This window comes from Chionomys nivalis, chromosome 4 (assembly GCF_950005125.1).
Source record: "Chionomys nivalis chromosome 4, mChiNiv1.1, whole genome shotgun sequence".
NCBI classification, from domain to species: domain Eukaryota; kingdom Metazoa; phylum Chordata; class Mammalia; order Rodentia; family Cricetidae; genus Chionomys; species Chionomys nivalis.
The window spans coordinates 80548081-80569444 of NC_080089.1; the positions used below are offsets into that span (position 1 = coordinate 80548081).

Here is a 21364-nt window from a genome sequence, read left to right on the forward strand (position 1 = left end):
AAATGATCATATGGTTTTTTTCTTTCAGATTATTTATATGATGGATTACATTGATAGATTTTCGTATGTTGAACCAGCCCTGCATCTCTGGGATGAAGCCTACTTGATCATAATGGATAATTTTTCTAATGTGTTCTTGGATTCGGTTTGCCAGTATTTTATTGAGTATTTTTGCGTCGATGTTCATGAGTGAGATTGGCCTGTAGTTCTCTTTCTTGGTTGTGTCTTTGTGTGGTTTTGGTATCAGAGTAACTTCAGCTTCATAAAAGGAATTTGGCAATGACTTCTCTGTTTCAATATTGTGAAATACATTAAGGAGTATAGGTATTAGGTCTTCTTGGAAGTTCTGGTAGAATTCTGCATTAAAGCCGTCTGGACCTGGGCTTTTTTTGGTGGGAAGGTTTTTTATAACAACTTCTAATTCTTCGCGACTAACAGGTCTATTTAGATTGTTCACCTGGTCCTGGTTTAACTTTGGTATATGGTACTTATCTAAAAAAGTGTCCATTTCTTTTACATTTTCCAATTTTGTGGCATACAGGTTTTTGTAGTAAGATCTAATGATTCTCTGAATTTCGTCTGTGTCTGTGGTTATGTCTCCCTTTTCGTTTCTGATTTTGTTAATTTGCGTATTCTCTCTCCGCCGTTTGATTAGTTTGGATAGGGGTTTATCAATCTTATTGATTTTCTCCAAGAACCAGCTTTTTGTTTCATTGATTCTTTGGATTGTTTTCTGTGTTTCTATTTTGTTGATTTCAGCCCTCAATTTGATTATTTCCAGTCTTCTACTTCTCCTAGGTGAGTCTGCTTCTTTTCTTTCTAAAGCTTTAAGGTGGGCTATTAGGTCTCCAATGTGTGCTTTCTCCGTTTTCTTTATGTGGGCACTTAATGCTATGAACTTTCCTCTTAGCACTGCTTTCATAGTGTCCCATAGGTTTGAGTATGTTGAGTCTTCGTTTTCATTGAATTCAAGAAAGACTTTAATTTCTTTCTTTATTTCTTCCTTGATCCAGGTGTGGTTCAGTAGTTGACTGTCCAATTTCCATGAGTTCATAGGCTTTCTGGGGATAGCATTGTTGTTGAATTCTAACTTTAATCCATGGTGATCTGATAAGACACAGGTGGTTACCGATATTTTTTTGTAACTGTGTAAGTTTGCTTTGTTACCGAGTATGTGGTCTATTTTCGAGAAGGTTCCATGAGCTGCAGAGAAGAAGGTATATTCTTTCTTATTTGAGTGGAATGTTCTATAGATGTCTGTTAAGTCCATTTGATTCATTACCTCCCTTAATCCTCTTATTTCTCTGTTAGGTTTCTGTCTGATTGACCTGTCCATTGGTGAGAGAGGAGTGTTGAAATCTCCTACTATTAGTGTGTGTGGTTTGATGACTGCCTTGAGTTTTAGTAACGTTTCTTTTACATAAGTGGGTGCTTTTATATTAGGGGCATAGATATTCAGGATTGAGACTTCATCCTGGTGAATTGTTCCTGTTATGAGTAAAAAATGTCCATCTCCATCTCTTTTGATTGATTTTAGTTTGAAGTCAACTTTCTTAGAAATTAGTATGGCCACACCTGCTTGTTTCTTAGGTCCATTTGCTTGATAAACCTTTTCCCAGCCCTTTACTTTGAGTAGATGTCTGTCTTTGTGGTTGAGGTGTGTTTCTTGTAAGCAACAGAATGTTGGATCCTGTTTTCGTATCCAATCTCTTAGCCTGTGCCTCTTTATAGGTGAGTTGAGTCCATTGATATTAAGTGATATTAATGACCAGTGGTTGTTAACTCCGGTCATTTTTCCTTTCTTTCTTTCTTTCCTTCTTTTGGTAGTAGAGTTTGTGTGTTTCCCTTCTTCAAGTTGTGCTGGTGAAGGGTCATTAGATGTCTGAGTTATTGTGGGCATTGTTGGACTCCTTGGTTTGTGATTTTCCTTCAATTACTTTCTGAAGGGCTGGATTTGTGGCTACGTATTGTTTAAATTTGTTTTTATCCTGGAAAATTTTGTTTTCTCCATTTATAGTGAATGAAAGCTTGGCTGGGTATAGTAGTCTGGGCTTGCATCCATGGTCTCGTAGTTTCTGCAGTATATCTATCCAGGACCTTCTGGCTTTCATGGTTTCCATAGAGAAATCAGGTGTAAGTCTGATAGGTTTACCTTTATAGGTAACTTGACCTTTTTCCTTTGCAGCTCTTAATATTCTTTCTTTATTCTGTATGTTTTGTGTTTTGATTATTATATGACGAGGAGATGTTTTTTTTTGATCCAGTCGATTTGGTGTTCTGTATGCTTCTTGGACCTTCAAAGGAATATCTTTCTTAAGGTTGGGAAAGTTTTCTTCTATAATTTTATTAAATATATTTTCTGGACCATTGAGCTGTACTTCTTCTCCTTCTTCTATCCCTATTATTCTTAGGTTTGGTCTTTTTATTGTGTCCCAGATTTCCTGAATGTTTTGTGATGAGAATTTGTTGGTTATGCTGTTTTCTTTGATGAGAGTGTTTATTTTCTCTATGGTATCTTCAGTGTCTGAGATTCTTTCTTCTATCTCTTGTAATCTGTTGGTGGTACTTGTCTCTGTAGTTCCTGTTCGTTTATTCAAATTTTCCATCTCCATCCTTCCCTCGGTTTGTGTTTTCTTTATTACTTCCACTTCATTCTTCAAGTCTTGAACCGTTTCCCTTACCTGTTTGATTACTTTTTCTTGTTTCTCTTGGTTTTCTTGGGTATCTTTGAGAGATTTATTCATTTCCTCTACCTTTTTGTTTGTAATCTCTAATTGGTTGTGGCAGTTTTTCACCTCCTGTTTAAGGTCCTCTATTATTTTCATAAAATTCACTTTTGAGTCGAATTCTTCTAATTCTTCTGGATTAGGGTGTACACTTCTCATTTCGGTATTCCTGGATCCTGGTGATGTCACGTTGCCTTTCAAGTTGTTGGGGGAATTCTTGCATTGGCGCCTGCCCATCTTTTCCCGTCCCGATGAAACTTCTCGGCACCTACACAGGAACTCCTGGATGCCACAATGAGCCAGGGACAAAGGGAAGTAGGGCGCAGGCAGAGCAGGTCCAGGAGATCACAGCAGAGACTGCAGCCCCAGCAGCAGGGGCCCGCTTTCCCTGGCGGGGACCTTGAGGCCTGCCCTCTAGTCAGGCACTCACTGCTCTGGGCTGGTAGCCTTAGTGAAAGGGCAGGAAACTGTTCCACAGCTAAGGACCTTGCAGACAAGGCAGGCTTGGGGGTGGGGGTGGGGGGCGGGTGTGTAGGAAAGAAAGCCTTGCAGCAGGAGCTGGGGGGGGGGGGGCGTTTGTGCTCTCTACCGGGACAGTGCGCCCCAGGATAGCACACACTCACCCATCCAGATGGGACTTCTCAGCACCTATGCAGGGATTCCTGGTGGCCCCAATGAGCCCGGGACCAAGGGAAATAGGGGGCAGGGAGAGCAGGTCCAGGAGATCACAAGCAGAGACTGCAACCCCAGCAGCAGGGGCCTGCTTCCCCTGGTGGGGACCTTGAGGCCTGCCCTCTAGTCAGGCACTCACTGGTCTGGGCTGGTAGCCTTAGTGAAAGGGCAGGAAACTGTTCCACAGCTAAGGACCTTGCAGACAAGGCAGGCTTGGGGGTGGGGGTGGGGGCGGGTGTGTAGGAGAGAAAGCCCTGCAGCAGGAGCTGGGGGAGGGGCGTTTGTGCTCTCTACCGGGACCGTCCGCCCCAGGATAGCACACACTCACCCGTCCCGATGAAACTTCTCGGCACCTACACAGGAACTCCTGGATGCCCCAATGAGCCAGGGACAAAGGGAAGTAGGGCGCAGGCAGAGCAGGTCCAGGAGATCACAGCAGAGACTGCAGCCCCAGCAGCGGGGGCCCGCTTTCCCTGGCGGGGACCTTGAGGCCTGCCCTCTAGTCAGGCCCTCACTGCTCTGGGTTGGTAGCCTTAGTGAAAGGGCAGGAAACTGTTCCACAGCTAAGGACCTTGCAGACAAGGCAGGCTTGGGGGTGGGGGTGGGGGGCGGGTGTGTAGGAAAGAAAGCCTTGCAGCAGGAGCTGGGGGGGGGGGGGCGTTTGTGCTCTCTACCGGGACAGTGCGCCCCAGGATAGCACGCACTCACCCATCCAGATGGGACTTCTCAGCACCTATGCAGGGATTCCTCGAACATCTTTTATTATAAGCCCATGTTTATCTGAATTTTAATCTATAGAAAGTCTAAAAAACTGAAATTGAAATTACTTTTTCCCAAAGTTGTTTTGCATTTCCAAATGCCAGAAGTAATTAGTTTTTCTTCTCAATTTGTGGCTTCCTGAAATACTTAGTAGTATAAATCAGATCTACAAACCAAATATAGACATGGCTGCTTGGCAGATTCTTAGAAATAGCTATGGCTGCACTGTTAACAACACTGAAAACACTAGCTCCTGGAGGTTCCCTTCCAGAATTGTTTCACCTTTTGACATTGAGGCTTAATGTAGATGTTAATTTCATGGTCAGAAACCACACAGTTAAGTTGAAAGAAATAAACAAAAACAACAAACAAACAAACAAAATCCTCCAAATTCTAAAATATTTCAATAGGGGCTGGATATGGCTCAGTGGTTAAGGGCACTTACTGCACTTCCAGAGAACATTGGTTTGGTTCCTAGTACCCACATAACAGCCGACAACTATCAGTAACTCTCTAGCTGCAGGGAATATAATGCTTTCTTCTGACCTTTGTGGGTATTGTAAGCACATATGGTACACGGATGTACAGGTATTCAAAACATACACATAAAATAAAATAACCTAATTTAAAACTAATCCTACAATATATTTCAAGAAACTTGTGATTTTTGCATTGGGTTGTGTTCTAGCTATGTTGCAGCATGAACCACAGGCTACATGTGAGCATGTCAGCATCACTAGTCCATTTTTCACTGGTAATATGCACCGTTGAATCTAAGAAATCATACTGTTAAATATATTACAGAAGGGACCAGAGAGATGACTCAACCATTAGAAATGCATGCTGTCTTTGCATATAATCTACTTTCAGTTCCTTGCACCTGTGCACCTACATCAGGCAGCTCACAACTCCTTGTAAGTCTGATTTCAATGAGTATGACCTTCCCTTCTAGCCTCCGCAGGCACTGCACTCACATGCAAACATACACACACACTCACACACACACACACACACCATTTTAAAAATAAAAATAAAACCTTCAAAGAAAATATATATTACAGAACTCTGAAGACAGAACAGCAGATTGCTTGTCCTCTTAGCTGACATATAAATATGTAGTGACTGGCCAATTCAAGGCTTAAGCTTTGGAGAGAGGGATTATTTGATAGATCCTGGATTTCTGCCTGAGGTTCTGTAATAATCTATAGATTCTTCTCTGATGTAGATGTTCTATGAGTAGATAAAGCATGCCCAATAGCTAAAAGAATTTACTGTGCATGCTGTTAATCAGTTGACCATCTAAACTAGCACTTTGGGACAAGAAAGACACCTCATTGGTGATGAAAGAAACTCTTTCTGTTCCAGAGGACTGGAATTGAGTGCTCAGAGCCCACATCAAGTGGTTCACAACTTCCTGTACCTGATTGATAATAAAAAGCCAAATGGCCAATAGCTAGAAAAAGGTTTAACATGACTGGCAGGCAAAGAGAATAAATAGGAGGAAAATTCTAGAAAAAAGAAATCCAACAAAAGACAGGGAGGAGGGAATACATGAACAAGTGAGATCAAGATCTTGGTGAAGAAATCTACAGAGACAGCTGAACCAAGCCGGTGGAAACTCATGAACTCTGAATAGATATCTGTGGAGCCTCCATGGGTTTGAACTAGGCCCTCTGTATGTGGGAGTCAGTTATGATGCTTGGGCTGAGGGGCTCCTGACAGTAGGACCAGGATCTATCCCGGATGCAGGAGCTAGCTTGTTTGAGCTCATTCCCTATGTGGTGATTAAGAACCTGAAGAATTAGCTAGCTTATGAGTGAGTCTGAGTCAGATAATGGTCAACAAAATAAGTGTACACTCAGCACCTACTTCTAGTCTGTTCTTCTGTAAAACACTTTCAATTCAGGGGATCAGTGAGATCTGCAACAGCAGAACTCAGCTCATCCTCACTTCAAAGGCATTTTGGAAGAGATAGTTTCCAACTCTTTAGGCTCCTGAAATAAAGAAAGATTCAATGGGAAAAGAAAGGGTCATATTGAGTGTTTATCTAGGCCTTTCATAGATTCATAGTTTTATAGTTACCTAAAATATTACATTGTTGATAATTCTGACCTCTATATCAGCCTTTCAAAAAGGTTCCATTATGTATCAAAAAAAGAGAAACTTCGATTATAACTTTGGATACTTAGAGGTAATTTTAAAATAATATTTACAGAATTGTAAACTGCACTAAGAGTTATATAGCCTTTTTTCATTAAGTCTGAGTAGTAGCTCTTTTCTACTCTATAGATGAGGTCTTTCTTTTGAAATTGTATTCTCAGCATCATTCTCTAGCAGGATTACATTTATTCCATAAAAATTTTATTCATAGCATTTAGCTTTCCAATGGCCAATAAATTAAATTTGTGTCATAACCATCAATGCTTTTATATTATTGTTATGAATTATAGCATTGTGTTGTTGATTGGGCACCTTACTAGGTATGTGACACTATGCTAAGCCTTTTTATTGTGCTTAGCAATTCTAAGCAGTTCCCTTCACAGTTGTTTTGCATGTGTGGAAGCTATGACACAAACGGCATAGGGAGTGCTCCTACAAGCTCTGAACACAGCCATGCTGAGATTGGATTCAGATGATAGGCTCTAATGTAATCTTATCCCTGGCATCACCACCTTACGACTACTCCAAAGTCTCTTGTTTTCTGTGATTTTTTTTTCCACTTGAACTTGCTAACTAAAGAATTAAAATGTGAAGAAAGGTACACACACAATTAAAGCATCAGTTAAAACAAAATAACCATCTGAAATCTTAGAGGTCACAAAAGGGCAGGTTTCTCTTTAACTGAAAAGATGAGAATGTTATAAACATTTTAAGCTTCTAAGTAGTACTATGTTTTTATAAGCAATCTGAATCTAAACCAATTATATTGTTAATAAACAATGATAAGAAAATAACTACGTATCTCTGTGATAGTATGTTTCCATAATTAGGTTAGCTTAGGCTGCTATGAAATATAAATTATATGTTCCAGAATTATAATACATATTTTCAGTAGCTCTGTAATGTGATCCTTATTACTGTCATTGTGTGCTTCCTAAAATAATATCTACTATTAAAGTATCACCCTGAAGTGTATCTGTAGATACTTTAATAGCACATGTTCTTTTTCTTAGTAGTGATGGTTTGGCAGAATGGCTGAGTGGATAAGAGCTTGCCAGTGAGCCAAATACCCTAAGTTTGATCCCTGGGACCCACACATGCGAAGAGAGAATCAACTCTCACAAGTTTTCCATTGACGTGTGCTTGTGCATTTGACACCTTTATACACACAAGCACAATAAATAGATAGACGGACAGACAGGTGGATGGACAAATGGACAGACACACAGGACAAATAAATGAAGTAATTAAAAGATTAACAAAGAGGAACTCAGACTGTCCAGTATTTTTTTTCAACATACCTATAAAGCCTGACTCCTGTCAAACAGGGAAGTGCGACCACCACTCTATCATCTTCCCTATGGGAGTGGGACACACAGGAGCACTCATCACCTTTTAAATCTACTTCTTTATATGTCTGTGTATCTGTCTTTTATCAAGTGGGGACTAAAAAAATAAGTTTTCTTATTTTCCTTATTCACCTATTCTAAACTCAAACTTTCTGACAGTTCGACCCCTTTCATCTTAGCATTCTGTCATACGTTTAAAACCCTTGACTGTGCCTTAAAACCATAGTACCTATATCACAATATTTTTTTTCACCGTCTTTCTCAGTACTAACCCAGAAGTAAGTTAACAGCTCGTACGTGGTACAGCATTTACCATAGAAACAAAAGTGTAGAAGCTGTCTGTTAAATATACTGATGTGATAGAAAATAGAATCTCACTCATTTTCATTTGTAGTTCCAGATGCAGCATCACGTCTCCCAGAGTCTAGTAACCCTAGGAAGGTGCAGCTTGCTGAGGAAGCCTATTATATTGCTACTGCTATCAGAAGTAAACAGTTTTGTGGATGACCTGGGAGCCATCAGTCAGGTACTTGGAACTTGAAACTGTAACTCATTAACTTGTGCCCAACCCAACTATCAGCTTCTATTCTTGCTCTCTCTCTTTTTTCTTCTCCCCGTATTGATGTATATAGGTTTGGTAATATTTCACTTGTTGCATTATCTCTAATATGTGTGAATGTTACTGATTATTTAATTATAAAAGGGTACATCAGCCGGTAGGGGTTTTATGTTTTGTTTGTTTGTTTGTTTCCTTTGTACTGTACTAAACAAGGTTGTGTTGGTCTTAGGAAAGGAATGTTTAGATGAATAGGTTTAATATCCCCAATGGTGATAGAAAGTAAAATAGTGAAGAGAGGAAAAAGGTGAACCTGACAGGATCCAAAATAGAGAATGGTTCTTCTAACCAACTAATTAAACAGAAGTCTCTGAAATGGGATAGTGGGTATCAATATTGCAAACATGTTCCTGGTAATTCCTCTCTGCAGTTAGACTTCACACCAGTGCTCCCAGCCCTTTTATCTGTACAGAGTTTTACGTTACCTCCACAAACATGTAGAAGGAGTATAAGCCATTTTCAGATTCTGATGTTGATCATTGATATTACATCTGTTTATGTTATGTTTACTTTATTATTCTCACCATCTATACTGTAGAATTCAGAAACACAATTAAAAAGAAATCACAGATAAGTTGACATATATATATATGTAAAAGTAAAATAAATTTAAGATTTCAAATATATCCTAGAGTTTTAAAGTATTTACCTCTGATTTCTCAACATTTAATGGAATGATCTTAAAACTATTATTCTAATCTTGTTCAGTGGATAATACAATATATCTTCTAGTCAGCAATTGTTTTGGGGATTCTGAAACATAAATTTACAAAGTCGCTGTCACAGATCTAAAGGAGAAATAAGTCAAGCTGACTACTGTGAAAAGAACAAAATGCTGAAATAAATGCATGGCGCTGTTTGTAGAAGTTCCAAGGTCAAAGAACTGGTCTTAGTAGCTCACAAGCCCCAGAGTGTTTCCTGTCAAAGGAACAACTTATAAAAGTAGAGATTTGAGTGGAATCAGCAGAGACTAACATAATGCAATGTTGTATAATAAGAGGTTTCCCAGGGGTTCTGAGGAAACAAGACAGGTTTGGCATCTCACAGGCAACACTGTAGGAAATAAGGTTAATTGAAGTGAATTATTTATTTGGAGCATAAGAATAAGTTGAGAAGTCAACATTTCATCGTTGTAGTTTAATTTAATTTTGAAGTAGCATCACGAAATACATATACTTCTTATCCAGTTCATAGATACAAAACCAAGCCTTAGGTCAATAAGACACTTGATTATGACTGCAGAAGGACATCTGCCATAGCCATAATGTAAACTTAGGGGGACTGGAGATACGGATAATGGTTAAGACCACTTACTCTCTTTGCAGAGGACCCAGGCTCAGGCTCAAGCGCCCATATCTGGCATCTCGCAGCTGCCTGTCACTCTAGTTTCAGGGAACTCAGTGGTCTCTTCTGGTCTCCAGGGGTATCAGCTTGCACTTGATACACATAAACATATGCAGTTTAAAATATATATGAAGGAGGAAAGGGGGAAAGGCTTAAGGGAAGAAAGTGAATTTAAATAATAAAAGAAGGAAGATAAAACAAAATACGCAGCAAACAATAGCTAATTGTTTACAGGCATTTGTGTTAAATTCTTCACTTCATCTCTCCTAATCAATCCTTTTGGCAACCCATCCAAATATAAGTATTCATCAAAGACAAAGAAACTATAAGTCAGCATTTCTAATGGCAAATAGCAGAATACAGTACAGCCAATTTAAAGAAATGAATTAATGAGCAGCTATGAAACTTGGGAGTGGGCTGAAGTATGAGACCCTGGGCTATACTTTCATAAATTAAACCATTACCACATCACAGAATTAAGCTAACAAGGGCATGGATGACTGCATTTGCTATCAGGACCAGGAAGTATGCTGTGTGCTGAATCAATCAGTGCTGGATCTTCTTTGGGGTTTGGAATATTACATCTCAGCACAGTGTACAGAAGCAGCCTGGATGAGCCTTGTGTATGACCTAACTCACTATATCACTTGATTTTCAAGTGAACAGTTTCTTTTAATACAACCAATAGCATAAAGAGGGAAAGATAAAAGATATAATTATACCTCAGTATACTTTAATCTGTGAAAAGGAGATAAAGCATTGAGTGATAACTTTAGATCATGGTGTCCATTGCATCTAATGCTCATAGGGTCAGTGCGCACTCTTAGAGAATGAGCACTAATAGCACACAGTTGAAGAGCTTGCATATGGGAAGCCAGATGGAATGCAAAGGTACAAAATTGAAGATCTCGGATACAGGAAGCCACTTATTCCCAGCTCTTAATACATTGTGCATGCCAGCAGATTCTAAAGAAAAGTAAATGTGGAGAGATTAAATTTAACAACAACAACAACAACAAAAAAAAACTTGCCCAATTAAGAGATGTGGAAATGTCACTGAAATAGGCTAGTATGGATAAATGCTTGTGTGTGAACAGAAAGATTGTGTTTGGATGTGCTGAACTTGAGAAAGCACTGAAGCAGCATAAATGTAGGCTGATAGAAATAGGAGACAACCTTCGAAAAGGTCTTAAGTGACTACACTGGAAAAACCAAGTCAGTCATTATATCTCTTCTCTCTAGATGTGTAAAAGAGAAAACAAGGTTGTACAACGTTTAACCTTTGGGGGAAAATAGAAATAAAATGCAAAGTAGTGCTGGAAAGATGGCTCAGTGGCTGAAAGCACCGTATGTTCTCCCAGGGTTCCTTGGTTTAATTCCTAGTACCCATAAGGTAGCTCACAATAGGCAGCAAATTGATTGGACATCTCTTCTGCTCTAGTGGGGCACTGTGCACACGTGGTACAGAAACATGCATGCCAAATGTCCATACACATAAAATAAAATAAAAAAGTAATGGACGATAATGACATTGTTAATATTATAAATATTTTATGATAATTTAAAGATATCTATTACAAATCTGGTAAATATCATAAAGAATATGAGACTAGTAATAAGAAAATGCAAGTTTTCAAAATAATATTGAAAACAATATATCTATGAATACAACAGTGAAAGTCAAGCTAAATATAAAAATGAATGGAATCCTTACCAGTTAGCTCCATAATTTATAATAAGCAGACATTCATTAGTTTCCTGCTTCCAAAATGAACTGAAGAAGAAATAGAAGGTAAAGTTATCTTCTATTAATTCATATGCACACATACATACATGTATGTTGTAAACATTACCTGTTTTTTATGTTGATTCTATGGTTATAGTTAACCTTGAAAATATATTATTTTGTATAGTTTCCATTTAGCAAATTAGATTGCTGTACATTTGGAATAATATGGCTACACTATCATCATTTATAGTCAACATGACCATGAAGATAAAAAAATCAAAAATCATTTTCTATGGCTAATAGTCTGTTAATACTTCCTTATACATATAGCCAATTGATTTTATACTTACTTTAAGACAATTCCATTGGGAAAGACTGGGGCAATGCTCAGTATGATAATGGAGAAAATATTTGAACAGAACCTTATAAAAGTTGCTATATTAGTGTTCAGAAAGAACATTTCACAACAGGAAGATGCACTGGATAGAATTACTAAATATAAAAAGACTAACAGTTCTATATATTGAAAGGTGGGTAGCAACCTGAATTTATAAATTGTTATTGGAAATGTAACAAAGACACAGTTTCTCAGAAAGTTAAGCATTCTCTTAAATCACCATTTGTCCTCACAATTCAATAACTGTGTTTACATTTACAATTTTTTTACATGAATGTTAATTGTATCTTTGTAATAGATTGGGTGCTAAATGTCCCCAGGAGGCTCCGGTATTTGAAGTTTAGTTTAGGCGGTGCTGTTTGGGTAGGTTTAGGTTGTGTGCTTTGGCTGGAGGACGTGTGTCACTGGGGACAGTCATGAAGAGTTTAAAGCCTCACACTGGTAATTTGTCCTCTCCTTTGAAAATGTGAGCTCTCAGCTACATGATCTTGCTTGTTGGTTGCCATGTCTGTCAGCCCTGATGGACTGTTATCCCTTGTTCATAAGTTTCGGAAGAATGATGTTGAGTTAAAAGGAAAAATGAAATATTCAAGGAAGAGAAATACTTAAATATATTTTCTACCAACTTATAGATAGATACAAAACCATGTAGACATCTCACAGTCTTCCAGTATACACATGATTAAAAACTATCTTCAAAATTTTATAGAATCTGAAGGAATACATGAGAAATATTACTGTTTAAATTTGCATGTTTTATGAGTGAACACCCATGGCTTTTGTCTTATAAATACTTTATACTGAAGAGAAAGATTCTTCTTTCATATCAGAAGTATATTGGTAGAAGATGAGTTTTTTCAGAAATGTTTTTCTCCTTAGGTGCAGTTCACACTGCTTTCTACTCAGCATGTTTTTGGGAACAGCAGCCAAACTATTAAATGAAAAGTACATTTGGAACACTGATAAGGATGGGTGAGATCTGAATTCTGAGTAGCATATTCATACTCATATCAAATAGTTCAGAGACCTAGTGTTTACAAAGTACATAAAATTTCTACATAATGACAGATTTAATATTTAGAATAAAAGCACAGTAGGAAACAAACTCAAAGGCTATTTTGGTTTTTCCTTGTAGATATCTATTTTCTGGTTAATATAAATAAAAACTAAGCAATTAATTAATAAAAATATTCATGTAATATTCTTAATATGGCATGTTTGAACATACGTATACCTAAAACAAAGGTAACTAATTTTCTACATTAGGGTAAGCTACACCAGCAAACTAAGTATTTTTAATATGAGACATTGAGGAAAAATAATCATAAATATAAATTTGAGCAAGAAACAGCTGGCTTATCGTATGAAAGAGAAACTGTGTTCTTTCAAAATATTTAATCTTTTAATGATATTGCAGATCTCAGAGCTTTTGTTCAGTCATTCATCAGTCAACTCATCATATAGAATAGAATTCATAGCAATGTACTCAAGGAGACAAAATAAAGAATGGGTCTTTTAAAACTAGAATAATTTCACCTTCAAATAGGGATAGTTTAATCTTTTGAATATATCTTACTTTTGTCTAATTGGTTTTGTTTAGAATTTAAACAGAATGTTGATTGAATTAAAAGAGCAGAATGATTGTCTCATTACAAATCTTAGAGGAAATGCTCCAGCTTCTTCATTTAAAATTATGTTGGATATGATTTGTTTCATATAGCTTTTATTATGTTGAGATATATCCTATCTATTTTTAATCTCTTTAAGACTTTTGTCATAAAATCATGTTTCCCCCTGTCAAATTATTTTTCTGCGTCTATCAAGATGCCCATGTGGTTTCAGTTCTTTAGTATACCATTGTAATGTACTTCAATTATTGTTAATATTGAATCAACTATATATTCTTCACAAGGAAACTAAATTGTTCTTAGTGTGTTATTGTCTTATTTAAAATTTATTTTTTCTTTAGTTAAAAATAATTACATATTTTCACTTTCCAACCCATCCTATGCCCTCTAATTCCCTCTCAAATTCATGAACTCTTTTTATTATATTATTAATGTACTCATGAATTTGGTTTTCAAGTATTTTGTTTAAAGCTTTGCATCTATTTTTATTTGTTAATTTGGTCTTTAGTTTTCTTTATGTTCATATTTCTTAAATCTTTACCCTGTGTGTCTCTCTGTGTGTGTATTTGTGTGTGTGTGTGTGTGAGAGAGAGAGAGTGTATTATGTATGTAAATTTTCACGCGTGTATGTATGCAGGACATGTGACCTACTGTGCATATGTGGCAATCAAAGCACTGAAGGCCTCCATGTGAGTCTGAAGGGACAGAACTCATATCCTTGGGGTCAGCTTCAGGCAATGATGCTGGAGAGACTCATCCATATTTGACATTCCTGGCCATACTTCTGCTCATGCTTTAATCCTTTCCCTGGTTTGGTCGGTTCTCCATGTTTGTTTGTCTATAGCCAGGGTCCCCTCTGCTGGAGCCTGCTTGTTGGTGTTTTATATCTGGAAGTATTTCCATGGTGACAAGAATTAACAATGAGTATTGACAGTATTGACCATAGCTAGAGCTATGGTAGTATATAGAGCATCTTAGCTTGGCTTGGGCATCTGGTAACAAGGTCCATTGGTAGGAATTCAGTAGTGTGTAAGTTAAATGATGCTTGACAAGTCAACGAGTTTGGTACCCTGGAACAACATACCAGTCCTTCTCCTGATTGTATTCATCCTGTCATTCAAGAAAGCAGCTTCTAATCCAGAGTTCAGTCTACAGTCCTGCAATTCTTCCATTGGTTAGAATAACAGCACCATCAGTACTTTTTGTCATCTTAAATGCTTTAGGTCCACAAAAAGGCCTTTGACCTTAGGAGTTTTGATATATTGAGATTAATATTAAGTAAGAGATTTGTTAGACTTTTTTTTTTCAGATGTGGATGTTTTACCAGCCACCCCTAAGACCAAGAAATCATAGACTCGCAATAGACTCCCGGAATAATGGAAGGGTAATAAGTCTATTTAAGACTTTTTAACAACACAAAATTTAAAGAGGAAGCTATAGAAATTTTATTTATTCAAACGAATATATTGGTACATTTTATAAGCATAGTCCAAAGAAAAATGCTTTAGATGCATATATATATGCATATATGTATGTGTTTGTGTGTTGCAGATTAGATTACATATATTTTATATATGTAATAAGATATACAGTAGGAATAAAGTGTTGTAGGTTTTTTTTTTCCCTTGGTCAGAGCAGAGATACACTGACCCACAATCAAGAATGATCAACAAGAACAGTAAAACTATTGTAAGAAAACAAGCTTTATTCAGAAGTAGAATTATCATCCCAGAATCAGGCCTCAAAGATAAATTACCAAGTAGTAGCATTTTAACATTTCTTTGGAGTTATTTTTTTTTCATGAAAATGGACCAATTTGGTCCTGTGTGTATGTAAATTGGGATTTGAGCTAGGATGAATCTGGTTTAATATGTATATAATGCAGTGCTGTGAGTGGCCCATGGGTCAGTTAAAAGTGTCCACACTCAAGAAAGTTTGCTAAAACCTTCCAAGAAAAAGGAAGACTCAAGAGGTGAAAAAGAGGGGCTTGCAGTTAGCTGGAATCTTGACGAGTTGGGACTTTGGGGTTTTCATTCCTTAGCTCACAAATTAGTAAAGTTTCTTTTTTAACCTCAGTGCTGGGGGTCTTGGCTACTGATTCTGTGAGAATACACTGATGTCCTTGAGCTGTGGCCTGACCAACTGCCTATAGGAAAGGCTTCTTTCTTTTCAATTCCCAGCACATGATTGTGTTTACCAAGAAGATGTATTCTTAAAAGTGTAAGCATCTGGCAAACCATAAAAACATAAAATATATAAAACAAAATTTGGTAAAACTACAGTAGAATTGGATGAGTCTCTAGTTCTTAAATATTTTGGTATTCATTCTTAGTTATTGATAATACAGTAAATGGAAAAATCAATAAATACTTTGGAGGAGCTGAACAAAGTTTTTAACCAGCTTGACCTCAGTGTTATTTCTTGAGTAGTTCATCAATCACTGGAATGAGGAGTTTTTTTAAGAGCAAAAGAACAGGCACTGAGGTAGATTTTTTTTTCTGAACCACAAACAGATCTTAGCAAGTTTTAAAGAGTTGAAATTATGCATTTGCTTATTTTCTAATTGAACAAGTAGTTAGTAACAGAGGGTTATATAAACACTCACCTCTAACTCTTTGGAGGGAGAGAGAGAGAAAGAGAGAGAGAGAGAGAGAGAGAGATCAGGAAGGCATAAAAGTGAGCTAAATGAAAGTATAACATACCAGAATTAGGAAGGTATATGAAACAGTATGGGAGGTTAGAGCATCAGGGGCTTATGATAGGACAACCTATCCATAATGTGGAAAATGAGGAAAATAAGAGAGCAATTCAGTTCAAATATACAAAAGAAATTAACTACTTAATATCTCTGATATTAAAAGGAGTGAAAAATGCTGGGCGCTGATGGCACATGCCTTTAATCCCAATGCTTGGGAGGTAGAGGCTGGTAGATCTCTGTGAGTATGAGGCTAGCCTGGTCTCTAGAGCTGGGGATAGTTTGAGGACAGCTAACTCTACACAGAGATACCTGCCTCAAAAAAAAAAAAAAGCGAATACATGAATATAGTAGAAAGAAGTAGTTAGTATAGTTAGTAACATAAAGCTGCTTACTGAGGGAAAAATAGAATTAAAGTTACCAGTGTCAATTTTGAATGCCACTAGTGAACTAATTCTTACATGCAGTCTACTAGGAAGAGACAGATAGCTAATTAATTTATTATATATATTAAACAATTGAATTTTAAAACCTTCTACCAGCAACAACAACAATTGCTAATCCAGGATGGCTTCAGAGAGCATGCTGCTAAACATTTAAAAACACTTTACCTCTTCTGTAGTCTCTTCCAAGAAACAGAGAGATGTTTAGAAACACATTTTAAGAACTGCTGGTAACACAATGTTGTAGAGGACAGGGATCTGGTGGTTAGAATCAAAGCTATTCTCCAAACTCCTGGTCTTGGAAATGCATGGAAAGGTTCAGTTTAGGAAAACGTCTGTGGCACACTATAGAACCCAGCAAATCTGACTTATCAGTAGCTCTCGGATAGATAAGTATAGGCAATGAGATTCCCACAAATTTAAAACAAGCTTTCAGAAGGATGGCTTAATGAACATTTATGATCGCTTAGTTTAGAGAGTGTCTTAAGGGTTACTTCATTAACCTTGACATTTTCATAATCTCTGAATATCAGTAAAGATGTTTGATTTGCAAATTGAAATCTTATGTTAAAGGATGATGAGGTTACAACCAAACAAATTGAAAAGGATTATAGTTCACATTCTAAACCATGTGAAGAATTAATCAAAGTATAATTATCTTTAACTAACTATAAATGAGTAAATGCCATAAGCTTTGTGACATTTGAGAAAAATATAAGCAAAGATTGTATTGATGATATTGTAAAGTCGAAAAGGTATCCGATATCTTTCCAGTCTTCCCCTACCTGTGGAGTAGAGATGGTATTAGAAAGTGTGACTAATGATCCTCAAGGACTAGAACAACCTGTTTAGATTTTAATGTATACATGAACTACATTCCGAAGCTGATGATTGCTGGATTATCAAAAATGTATTTTTTTCTAACAACAGGAAGCCAAATAAAACTAACCAGAAGTCAATCACTTGCTCTTTGAATCTTTAGATTTCTTTGTGTATCGACAGTTCTGTCTGATGGCTCAGTTTGAATAGACACATCATCAGCACACATACATACACACACACACACATGCACACACACACATATGCACACACACACAAAAAAAGAGAAAACAAAAGACAAAAAAAGCTTCCTTTTGCAGTCAACAGTCTATTCTGTGTTGAGGGGTGAAGATGACTTTGAGGAGACAATCAAGGGAGAGAGAGAGTTCCCTTCTTGGATGTTCTCTCACACAGACTATCATTAGTCATTTGGTCTTTCTTACTATTGTAAACCCTCCAACGTGACCTTGTTTGCCAGGTGGTTCTTTTTAAAACAATGTTAAGACTGTGTCTTCATATATCTAAAAAGACAAAATAGGTGCCTAATAATTTGAGGTATTTTATTTGGGAAGTTAATTTGTGATGTGGGAAGGTCATTTGTCAATCTGTTGTTTCATTGGTTAATCAATAAAGAAAACTACTTGGCCTGATAGGTCAGAAAATTAGGTAGGTGGAGTAGACAGAACAGAATGCTGGGAAGAAGGGAAGTGAGCCAGACGCCATGCCTCTCCTCTCCAGGGTAGACGCGATGAAGCTCTAGCCCAAGATGGACATACACTAGAATCTTTCCCGGTAAGGCACCACCTTGTGGTGCTATACAGATTATCAGAAATGGGTTAGTCAAGATATGAGATTTAGCCAAGAAGAGGCTAGATATAATGGGCCAGGCAATGTTTGAAAGAATACAATTTGTGTGTTGTTATTTCGGGGTATAAGCTAGCCAGGCGACCGGGAGCCAGGCGGCAGGAACTCAGCCCGCAGCTCCTTCTACAAATTTGTTCACTCAGTTTTTCATACTGCTAAGGATCTCATATGTCTCTTAGTTTGAGATGCTCAGTTATTTGCTGTATCTCAGAAGTATGCAGAATGCTGTGTGCAATGATTAGCTGCTGTCACTTCTTTTCTTAGACTGTTATGCTTCTCATTATATAGTTAGTTTCAGCATAGACACAGTTTAATCATTGTTACCTCTATCAGTTCTTACACTGCTTTGACACAAATTTAGTGTTGATACCTGTATTATATGTTAATACCTAAATCTTGTGTATATATGGACTTTTCATTCTACCCTGCCAGTTCCCAAATAATGAACATAGAGACAATATAAATTACAAATACTCGACAATAGCTCAGGCTGGTTACTAGCTAACTCTTAAATTCTACCCTCTGTCACCTGGTGGTTTCTTCTTTTAGCAGGGCAAGTTTATCTCCTGTTTCCTCTGCATCTCGCTTGCTACTCCTCAGACTCCACCATTTTTCTTCCCAGCATTCTCTGTTTGGCGCTATCCCTAACCTTATCTTATCAAGCTACTGGTCAGTCAACCACTTTATTAAATCAATCACAGTGGCATATATTCACACAGTGTAAAGGAATATGCTGTGGAACAATAGTCTTGTACCTTGTAAAGATTTGTTAGTTTTATTGGTTTAAATAAAATGCTGATTGGCCAGTAGTCAGACAGGAATTATAGGCAGGTGACCAGAACAGGAGAGTTCTGGCAAGAGGAAAGGCTGTCTGCAATTGTCACTCAGACCAAGAAGAAATAAGATGAGATATGCCTCACTGATAAAAGGTACCAAGCCATGTAGCTAACACAGACAAGAATTAAGGGTTAATTTAAGTTATATGAGTTAAAAAGAAGCCAGAGATAATAGGCCAACCAGTTTATAATTAATGTAGACTTCTGTGTGTTTCTTTGGGACTGAATGGCTGTGGGACTGGGTGGGACAGAAACTACTGACAACAGGAATATTCCATAATTGTGCCTGAATCTTAGTGGAAAACCTTTTTGATTTTATATTAAATGAACTTGAGATTAATATCTTAAAGTCCAAGAGAAGAATTATATAGTTTTTGTGTTTAAAGTTATTATTTTTATTGTACATCTAAACAACTTCCTTTAAAAATAGAAATGAAATAAATTATATGCATATATGAAATTCTTAGTACAATTTTAAAATAAAATTACAGAAATATACATTCTTAGTTCTTGACAGAATGCAGATTACTTTGCAAGATGGCTCAGAGAGGAACTTGTCATCAAGCTTGGTGAACTGAGTTCATGTCCCAAGCCCCTCATGGTAGAAAGAGAAAACAAACCCTTAAAAGTTGTCCTCTGACCTCTCTCAGCACAAGTATCATAATATACTTGTGTTGTTCAAGACCTATAATATAAATAAATAAAAACAGATTTTATTTTGTTAAATATAAAAAATTATTTTCAAATCATTAATGGTAACTTTTTAAAATGATCAAGTCTGTATAGCATTAGTAAGCAAATTACTGTATGTGGGTCTGACCATCTGTTTCCTTACCAAAAAACTGAAGAAAAGAAAAGGATGCTCAATCATGCCACAGGACATGTGCTAAACTGTGTCCATAGCAGCATTGTTTGCCATATAACAACCTAAAAGCCCCTCGACCGAAGAATGGATAAGGAAAATGTGGTACATTTACACAATGTAGTACTACACAGAAGAAAAAAAAAAAAAAAAAAACAACATCTTGAATTTTGCAGGAAAATAGATGGAACTAGAAAACATTATTTTGAGTGAAGTAACCTAGGCACAGAAAGACAATTATCACATGTACTCACTTATAAGTGGTTTTTAAACATAAAACAAGGAAAACCAGCCACAAACCACAATCCCAGAGAACTTAGACAACAGTGAGGACACTAAGAGAGACATACATAGATCTAATATAAATGGGAAATAGAAAAAGACAAGATCTCCTAAGTAAATTGGGAGCATGGGGACTTTGGGGGAGGGTTGAAGGGAATGGGAGAGGAAGTTAGGGGAGCAGATAAAAATGTATATCTCAATAAAATCAATAAAAAAGAAAAAAATTCTCAATTATTTTTTAAATAAAAATATACTTGGATATGTTAACAGAAGAAAATATTTTAATTAAAGAAGAATTACATAACTTTCCCCTTCCCTATCCTCCCTCTAGCCTTTACCAAGTATATACTTCCAGCTCCTTCCATGACTTCAGTTCTAATATCACCCACTCACACCCACTACCTGATAGCTTATATATATGGTATGTGTACAAATATATAGATACATGCTGGATCTGATATTGTTTGTGTGTATGTGGTTTTAGAGTTTACAACTTTGTATTGAAATTTTTGTTGAATCTAATGAGTTCTTAATTCAGTATTTTTATTTCTTTTTACATTTGAGAATATAATATCTAAAACTCTATCTTTTGAAATGAAAAGGCTTTATGACTTATAGCTTCAATTATTTATATTTATCATATTTCCTCATAACTTTGATTTATTTGTCCATTCTAAAGTTATCTCTTCATTATTTACTCAATTTCTTTAACACTTGTTCTGAAGGATTTTTTATTGATGTTGTCCATTTCGATTTTCATTTTGGAATTTTGTATATATTTTACTCATCTCACCATAATCTGATTTTCTTTAATTATGTGTGTAGTTTTTGCAAGTCAATGTCTGCTTATCTTTTACATTCAATCTCTTTTCTGATAGGTACACTTTTATGTCACTGATCATGTAGATTGAACTGTCTTCACTGTTTATCCTCATGGCTTTTCTTTAATAAATCATTTTCAGGCTTGCATTTCCATCTAATATTTAAGATACTATTCCTTTTCTTGGCTGGTTTATATTTATTTATTCATTTATACTTATGTAATTTTCTTTATTTCTTTTCAATTATACTCTAATGGGACATCACTGTTGGAGCAAACTATGCTTTTCCCGGTGGACGGTCATGTGAATTGTTTCTGTCACTAGTAATTGTGCACTCAGGTCTTAGTTAAAATGCCTTTTCT

The 21364-nt window shown here is 36.6% G+C and overlaps 1 protein-coding gene across 1 annotated transcript in view; it reads left to right on the forward strand.

Moving 5' to 3' along the window:
- Mei4 (meiotic double-stranded break formation protein 4) overlaps nucleotides 1-21364 on the forward strand; it is a 246325-nt gene that overhangs the window by 52579 nt on the left and 172382 nt on the right. Inside the window, exon 3 of the mRNA XM_057768386.1 lies at nucleotides 8061-8192. Within this exon, the coding sequence (XP_057624369.1) occupies nucleotides 8061-8192 (132 nt within the window). The remainder of the gene's footprint in view (nucleotides 1-8060; nucleotides 8193-21364) is intronic.